Genomic DNA, 9,653 nt, shown 5'->3' with positions numbered 1-9,653 from the left:
TATGTACTTCTTTGCTCTTGTGTTGAAAACAGAGACTCTGGGAACTATGGAATGCTGAGACAGCATTCATTTTTGGAGGGGAGAGTGTGGGGTCTCACCTAATCCCCCCCCCATATGTCTTTATTTAATTTTTATTGTTCACTTAGTTCATATGTATTCTAAATTCTTGATGGGGTTAATACTGGAAATATGTTTAAGTCAATGTTTGTTCAAACGCATAATCTCTGCTTGGTTTATATTGAGTGATGCTCAAGCAGGCATGTTATAGCGATCCTACAGGAGAGGGGGCGCCCACGGAAGAGAGGTGCGGGCGTGGACTAGAAAAGGAGGAAGAGAGTTTTTTAGTAGTGTTGTGAACGCGTGCAGAGTTTTTGGTGGACTGCGAATAAATGCGAGTTAATGTAAGCAGTGAACAAGATTAAACAAACCCATCAAATTATGCACGTCTTGGAATTCATTAATTTCGACATGCAACAAAGACACTACCTCATAGGCCTTTCCCCATTTACTCCATCCTTACCTCACTGGTTCATAGGTGTCAAATCAATTAAGAAATAAGGAAAGAATGAAACAACAACAGCAGACTCTGAAAACGATACAACCTGTGTTTAAACAAATACTGCAACCCTAGTGTTTGAACAAATACTGCTCTGTCGTCTTTTGTTTTCTTTCTTACTCTGTGCAGATAAACACTTGATGGCTGTTCCAAAAATCCATATGCAACGACGTCTCACCTGCATATGAAGCCACAACCTCAAGAAGACAACTGGACCCATTGCTGAATCTTGATCTTTCAACAAAATTACACCAGATGACTGAAGACAATTCTTCATGGTTCGGAAACTTGATTGGTAAACCCTGGCTGTGGATTAAAGAAATAGCAATTTTGCTGTTGTTTCTCCTACTGGCGTTCTATGTATGAGTCCACAGTATCAAGTGTTTCATTCAACAAATGACTCACGCCTCGCACGAAAACATGACTGGTCCAACCATAAAAGAATATTACCCGTAAGAACTTCACAGACCCTAATTGCATGTTTGCTTTTTTTTCTGTGTCAACATGCAATTACAGATGAACAACACAGAACATGCTATGTGCCTGTAACGATCACAAGTTACAAGAATGGACTTTAAATTTGTATATTATGTGAGAGTTATTAGAACTCTCAAAGAGGGGACTGAAGGATTACAAATTTAAGAATCTATTTCAGATATGCTTCCTTACATAACATCATGGTGAAGAATACTGATTTTAGCATTTGAGGTTTTTATTTAGATTCCAATACAAACTGAGAAAGTGATTATTGAGTTTACAGCAAGATATTCCTGCCAGACCTGTTTTCTCTATTGTGTTTTAAATGAGTCAGATCACTGATATTCTCACCTTTCGGAGCCCAGACGTTGAATCGTTAGGTTGATTGGATTAGCTGTAGGGGAGACTTTCACCTTTTGTCTTTAATGGCTCTGGGATGGCTCTTGGAACCGGAGTTCCTGGCCACTGCCAGTATCAGTATTTGAATAGTTATGCTGATTCAATTGGACTGGTAGTGCTCCCAGAGTAGGGTGTGTTCCCACTTCATTTGCATGCTTTATTCAGAGTCTCCGCCTCTATGTAATCCCTCCCCCTTGGAATGTATATAGCCACAATACATACTGTATTAAATAATGTTGGACGAACCGCAGCCGCGCTCAATAAAGAATAACTTTGTTTGAACGTGATCCCAACGTCTCCTGGTCTCTGCTTTGACGAAAGAAAACTTTCCAACAAGATCATCACGTCGAAGTCACCATTTTGTAAGGCCCGCTATATTGGTCCAATCTGCCGGTTCGCCAATACACGGGGAAGGTATCACGTGTTCTGTCCTCACTCATGCAAAGTATTGGTTGGTTAAATTTGTAATACATTTAGTTATGTATTCTCTCGTTATTTCATCTGACTCCATAAATGAAAGGGTTTTAATGATATCTGTGGATCATTAATCATGAGTGAATGTTTGACTATTCCGTTTAACTCTTCAATGAAAATAATATCAAAGTCAGTTAGAATAATCAAATGTAATAATTTATTATGTCAGGTAAATGTATCATGCCAATTTCATAATCAATTCAAAGATAATCGATACAAAACATCAAATGCTCTGGAATAGAGAGATTATGCAAACCCAACTTTAAGAAATACATGAGGCTAAGAGATCTATCTCTCTCAGCCTCACGGGCCAATCTGAAGTATAGAAAAGGCCCCGATCTCCCTGCTGCATTTCATTAAATAGTCAGACCTCTTTCACATGGAAACATGTGCTAACAAAAGAAATTTGCATTCAGAGGTAGCACCTCTTGGGGGTGAGTGACCATTTGTCTTGAGAGACCACCTTCCTTTGTAAGTCAGCTATCCATAAACTCTTAAAACCTTATTACCTTGTGTTTTACTTATTCTGAAATTAGACATTTGTACCAGTCGCACTGTGACATTTTAAACGATACCAAACATGAAAATACTCTGATAATAATTCACAGTAAACTATACATTTTCTTGGGAATCCAGGTAAATCATCTGAGCATGAGAGAGAGGGGGTGAGAGAAGGGGGAAAGAGATGTAGATGAAGTTGATTTGGAGGTGAGACTTTCGTCTTGATGGTGCACAAGAGCCAGTTCAAATGGTAATCTCCAGAGAGGTCCTTTTGTCCTCTCAGGGTCTGGTCACCCCCGAAACAGACTGTCTGGAATTTCCTAATTTATCAATTCTTACATCATCTTCAAGCTCAGCACTTACTCAACCATAATCTGAACATGTTATTTCACTGACACATGCGCAGCTGTAGTATTAATGTAATAAATAGAAAGTAAGAGACTCTATAACATCTCAGTGTTTATGATTTATCATGCAGCTCAAAGCATTATGGGAAGAATCTCTCTACAATCTATCCTGATTTATCAACACAGTTTCACTGATCCATTAACCCTAAACCCAGGATAGAGCGGTTGAGTGAATGTGGTCTGGACTGTGTGGATGAGGCTCATCGTGTCAGAGACGCTGTAGAAGGACAGAGTTCCTGCACTGTGATCCACATACACTCCTATTCTACTGTGATCCACACACACTCCTGTTCTACTGTGATCCACACACACTCCTGTTCTACTGTGACCCACACACTCTCCTGTTCTACGGCTGATGGGCTTTACAGGGAGTTCAGTATATATGTTATTATGTCTGAATGAGTAACTGGAGGAAGAGCAGAACAAACTCCAGGACTGATCATTACATCCAAACACACACTCATTACCCCGTCCCTTCCTGCTGATGCTCTTATATGACACTGATATAAACACACTCCCACTCCACTCAATCTCCCAGTAACAGCGTCCACACACACTCTCTCTACACAACACCTGATACACATCATCAAATCTGTCTGGATGATCAGGATACAGCTGAATCTTTAGTAAAGGACCAGTAATCACTCTGTTCCTTTTAGACAGACGGAGGTATTCATTCACTGTGTTCAGATCCAGATTGAGCTGATGGGAATCTGATGGAGATAAAACACATCAGAATCAGGAATTATGAATCTGTCTGATCTTTTAATGTATCTGAACTCATCATGTTCAATATATCATCAGTGTCTCAGTGCAGTTTACCAGATATCCTGAGCAAATCATCATTTACATGATCAACTCTAAAACTCTTCTGTCATGTTTTCTTTCACTTCTCCAGGAAGAACATGAACACACTCAGTGAGTTTTTCTGCTTGTTTTCTCAGTGACTTACATTGTAGGAAGTCGTTCCTGGTCCTGGGAACAATGTTGGAGAAAGTGACTGTGGAAATCAACAGACATGAAGAGTGTGATTATCATGTCAAGAGAAAATGATCCCTGCATCCGTTCCTAAGACATTTCTAATATGATCTTCTACATGATCTGAGATGATGGAGGATCATTTCTGAGAGCAGAATCTCCAGGACTTTACCTCTGTCAGAGATCTTCTCTTTGCAGAAATCCTCCAGTTTGTCTCTCAGCTGACGGACAGATTCTCTCACGCCATCAAAAGAGGAGAGAGAACTGAAGGAATTGTCATTTGCGTCTGTAGATTCAGGAGGAGCTGAGAGAGACTGGAAACTCTAGAGAAAACAGAAATCAAAGCTCATCACCTCCACACTTCATCAATAACCTGCTCTACTGTCAGATTTGTGCGGCTCTTGTTGATCTTTAGTAACTCTCCTCAATCCAGCACTTTCACAGCATCAGCTTCATTCTTCTCATATTCATTATGTGACATTAGAGATACAAGTTCTAGCGTTTGTCATTTACACTATATGTGAACTTCCTGGGAAATCAATTTAAGCTCAATATTAGCTTGAGAAATACATGATTTTAATTAGAAATACTGCGATCAGAAATCCAAATTTAGTGTATTTTGAAATTATATATTTAAAAATAAATTGGCAGAATAAACCAAATAATTAAAAATAAATTCCAGAAAACACGAAAGTGATTCATTTAGATGTGGAAATAAAAGTCAGTAATATACCAACATCTATCTCATATTAAATATTTTAAATAATCATATTATTATCCTGATCAAATGCATCAATCTCTATCTTAGCTGTATTATACCATGTAAATTGGACTCTAAAAAGTTAAATTACATTCTTTAATGGGAATGTCATTAAAGCCTTTGTTTTATTCACAGAATTAAAGGGCAAACTTTGCTAAATTCATATTTGTGTGATGAAAAGGCATTAATAAGTGATATTTTTGTCTTTGTTAATTTAATTTACTATGAAACGTGAACAATACTTTAATAAATGCTTGGATTTAGGGTAATATAACTTTTAAAAAAGCACTTTAAGTAAATAGTAGCAAAACGTGTTAAAGATTTTGTAAGCATATTTTGCTTGAAGTCAGCTGTTTATATGTGATAACACAATGAAACATGCCAAATTGTACAGACATCATTTTTAGCCAGGCTGGCTAAAAAAACAAGAGAGAACGATGAAATATTAACAATTGACTATGTTTGCAGTCAATTAATGATTTTTTTTCTGTGAGCTTTATAGTTTTTCTAAAACCTGTAGCTGTAGTTTACCTTTTTTGTCACTTAATATTCATCAATATTATTGATCTGCCTGCACTGACACCGTTGTCTGAGAACTGAACTGAGCTGGATGATGACATCACTGTTTTCTCCAGAGCGGCTGTATAGATAAATGAACTAAATAGATAACTAATGATTTTTACAATGGAAATTAATCATCACTGAACTCACTTAAGCTGGACAATGACACTATTTTCTTCTAGATCTGCTGTACAGCCAAAACTAACTTTGTTGCATTATTTTCCTGTAATCAATATAAAGCTGCTTTGAAACAATCTGTATTGTAAAAAAGCACTATAACAAATAAAGATGACTTGACTTGAAATAATTTTGTCAGATAAATACCTTCACTAAGTTTAGTGTTTTGATCTTCCCTCATATTTTAAAATATAAAAAAATATATATATAAAATAAAATCCTCAGAATTTGATGGTTTAAAGGAGAACTCCGGTCAATTTTAATTTGTAAGTGAAGTTAATTCGGCATAGGTTTAGTACCTATGATCACGCGCGTGAACTCGACAATCGATTACTATGGACTTCGACCGAAAACAGGATGTAAATACAGGTATGAGCGCTGGCCGAATTAACATCATTTTTATTCATATCTTTCTCATCTACTGCAGTCAGATTCACCCGTGTTCACTCCGAAGGAATCACTCACATTGGCTGGGCACTTGTAATGACACATCAAGGATGTTAAGAGGCTAAAAGCAGGTTTAAAACGTGCCCCATTGAAGTCAACAGGGTGCAAATTTTAAAAAGAGGATAACACGGTGTAGGCAACACCGATTTTTGTCGTTGTTCTCTGTACTGACAGCACTCCAAATTTACAAAAAAATGAGCTCAATGTTAAAATTGATCGGAGTTCTCCTTTAAAGGAACACTCCACCGTTTTTTGAAATAGGGCTTATTCACCTTCTTTCCTACATTTAGATAGGTGGGCAAATGCATTTTTGTCTCAGTGCATGCATTGTTTTAGTTTGACAGGGTCGGTGCTAGCTTAGCTTAGCATAATGAATGGAATCCTTTGTTGCCAGCTAGCATGTCCTGAGTAAAAGAAAAAAAAAAAACCTAATTACTTCTTGTGGCCTGCGTATTCACAACGAGTACAAATAGCGATGCAGATTAACACTAGGCGATTTCCTAGGCAGATATTGACTTATATATTAAGGACTATATTAGGGGGAAGCACAGGCGAAGCACAGCTACTTGGGCGTGATATCTCTGCGCCCAAGTAGCAGTGCTTCACCTGTGCTTCCCCCTAATATAGTCCCAAGTCAATATCTGCATAGGAAATCACCTAGTGTTAATCTGCATCGCTATTTGTACTCGTTGTGAATACGCAGGCCACAAGAAGTAATTAGGTGGGTTTTTTTATTTTTTTATATTACTTTTACTCAGGCCATGCTAGCTGGCAACAAAGGATTCCATTCATTATGCTAAGCTAAGCTAGCGCCGACCCTGTCAAACTAAAACAATGCATGCACTGAGACAAAAATGCATTTGCCCACCTATCTAAACGTAGGAAATAAGGTGAATAAGCCCTATTTCAAAAAACGGTGGAGTGTTCCTTCAAGCAAACTTGTAGGGTAATTTAAAAAAAGAAACTCCACACATCACGTTTGGCCACTACTGTATGTTTTGTGTGGTCAGTGCCACAGTAGTGCTATTTCAGAGCCTGGTTACTGTGGACTGATGAGCTCAAGTCATCACCGGTGCACTGCTACTTTTTACCGTCGTCAAAAATTAATTATTACTTTCATTTCTGCAGTTAGAGCATTGATTTGTAGATTGGGAGAATCTATTACATTTCTTAAAGGTCTGTTACAAAAAGAATACCTTGATGATCAAGCTTTTATCGTTTGATCAACTCTAAAACTCAGCTCTGGTCTAAAGCGCACAGCGCAAGTGCACTTAGAGCGTGTCTGAATCCACTTTTCCTAGTTTACCCCAAAGAAGGGAACGGGAAAAATGGTTGGTGCTCCCGGCGCATGGTCTAAAAGGGTTGTCCCTATTTGTAATGGGTGTGTTTGTAATGGTAATGGGTTGTAATGGGTGTGTTTTGGGCATAAAGTGCAATAAACCATCTCCCATTCCCTCTCCCAGTCCTGTTCTTCTCGATCTCTGTTACCTGCAGGAAATGTATGTGATCCTGTGTGTGTGAAAGCTGCTCCAGCTCAGCGTCTCTCCTCCTCAGATCATTGATCTCCTGCTCCAGTCGCTCCAGTCGTTCTTCAGCTCGACTCACTGCAGTCTTTTCCTGATCTCGGATCTGCTGTGTCGCCTCAGAGCGGCTTCTCTCAATGGAGCGGATGAGCTCAGTGAAGATCCTCTCACTGTCCTCCACTGCTGTGTGTGCAGAGCGCTGTTAGGACACACATCACAATCACACAGTGAGCTTCAGAGAGTCCTGACTGAGACTTCTCAAACTCCTCTTCTTCTCCACACTCACCTTATGAGACTCTACAGCTTCTCTCAGCTGCTGAAGATCTTTCTCTCTCTGCTGGATCCTCTGCTGGAACGACCTCTGCGTCTCCTTCAGCTGCTTCTGCAGCACAAACCAATAACACAGATGGCACTTTATATACTGTCACCCAGTGGCGTGCACAGACCTCTTCCGGGGCAGGGGCGGAAGGAATTAAAAACATTTATTTTTTAAATAAATCACCTGTACTTAAAGCAGTACCCATCTATCTGTTGTGTTTTTATATATTTTAATGACTTCCTCACAATTATTTGGAATATCTCACTCAATGGAGAGCAGCAGTCGGTCAGAGAGCCTCTCTTCATTACCAATGAAAAGATGTTGATACAATTAGAATGCATAACACATCAAACAAAAATAGGGAAATGATGATAATATTACTAAATATTATTTACTTTACCAAACAAAACGGAGTAGGTAATTATGAGGAATTCATGTTTAGTTATGTTGATGTTATAAATTGTATGCATGTAATCATTAAAGTGTTAGCTATCATGAAATCAGTAACACTTTACAATAAGGTTTCATTAGTTAAATTTGTTAACATGAACTAATAATGAACTGCACTTCTACACCGTTTATTAATCTTAGTTAATATTGATTTCAGCATTTACTAAAACATTATTAAAATCAAAAGTTGTATTTGTTAACATTAGTTAATGCAATGACTGTGACATAACATGAACAAACAATTAACAGTTGTATTATTATTAACTAAGATTAACAAATAGGCCTACAGTAGCCTAACAAATGTTTTGCTCATGATTAGTTAATGTTAGTTAATATGATTAATAAACAAATGAACCTTATTGTAAAGTGTAGCCTACTATGAAATCAAAGATATAAATTCCTTACAATTTAGAGCTGGACATGGACTTAAAATTTCCTTTCACTAGATGTATTTCCCCAAGATAATACACTTGTTATGGCCTTGAATAAAAACTATGAATGACATTGTCAGACTCAGAATGCGGCTGAAATTGAGTTATACTTTTATGATTGTTAAGCATTAATCACATGCTGCCTCAACTTTTACAGTAGCATGGTAGGATAAATTAACTTTTCCGTATTAGCTTAATGTTACTTGCTGCCCGTGCAGTTTGAAGACTCGCGGAGTCGCGACGAACTGCTGCGTATAGCGCTGCAAAGGAAACTCCGCCTACCACTTCATCTCCGCCAAATGCTTCCGCCCCCAAAAAATGATTTAATATTTTTTTGTATTATTATTATTGTTAGTGGCAATGGTGTATGTGCAGTGTTATTTATTATAATTATTATTATTATTTACATTTATCAGATTTATCAGAGAGGGGAACAATACATTTTGAGACAGGGGCACGCAATTTTACCATATATTATACCAACATTATTTCATCAGTGTGTAGTTTCATACCTGTTTCTCTGTCCTCAGTGCTGCAGCTGATACAGTGTCGTGGTTTTTATGTTCGTCCATCGTACACAGCACACATATAAACCTCTGGTCAGTGCGACAGAAAACCTCAAGGAGTTTATCATGTGTTTGGCAGATCATCTCCTGCAGTCGTCCAGTGGCATCAGTCACTTTATGTGGCTTACGGGAGTGATAATCCTCATGACGGTCAAAATGAGTTTGACAGTAAGACTCCAGACACACCAGACAGGACTTGACGGCTTTGTGTTTTCTTCCAGTACAGACGTCACACTGCACATCTCCAGCTCCAGCGTAACTATCAGCAGGAAGTTTAGTCATCTTCAGTTTCTCCACCACTTCAGCCAGCATGGTGTTTTTAGCTAAAGCAGGTCTTGGACTGAAGGTCTGTCTGCACTGAGGGCAGCTGTAGACTCTCTTCTGATCCTCCTGATCCCAGCAGCCTGTAATACAGATCTTACAGTAACTGTGTCCACAGGGAATGGTCACTGGATCCTTCGGGAGATCCAGACACACTGAACATATGAACTCATCCTGAGAAAATCTGGCTTCTGCCATTTTACTGCACGAATACTGAGACACAAACACACAACAGCCCAACTGCACTTTAGTTTCTCTTTCCCGAACTCGTCCTGCTTCCTGGTTCTGTGTTTGAGTGACGTGTGC

General features: G+C 38.5%; 1 protein-coding gene across 1 annotated transcript; it reads right to left on the bottom strand.

Moving 5' to 3' along the window:
* Positions 1-2,040: 2,040 nt before the first annotated feature.
* On the bottom strand, positions 2,041-9,634 carry LOC311088938 (tripartite motif-containing protein 16-like). Its single transcript, XM_084123333.1, has 6 exons — positions 8,973-9,634; positions 7,547-7,642; positions 7,226-7,459; positions 3,965-4,115; positions 3,767-3,814; positions 2,041-3,527 (listed from the first exon to the last, which is right to left on the bottom strand). The coding sequence occupies exons 1-6, from the start codon at positions 9,543-9,545 to the stop codon at positions 2,932-2,934; spliced, it is 1,698 nt and encodes a 565-aa protein (XP_083979459.1). The 5' UTR covers positions 9,546-9,634; the 3' UTR covers positions 2,041-2,931.
* Between the last annotated feature and the right edge of the window lie 19 nt (positions 9,635-9,653).

The sequence above is a fragment of the Abramis brama genome, assembly GCF_963993115.1.
Source record: "Abramis brama genome assembly, chromosome: 8".
Lineage (NCBI taxonomy): Eukaryota > Metazoa > Chordata > Actinopteri > Cypriniformes > Leuciscidae > Abramis > Abramis brama.
This window is presented reverse-complemented; position numbering and strand designations above follow the sequence as displayed.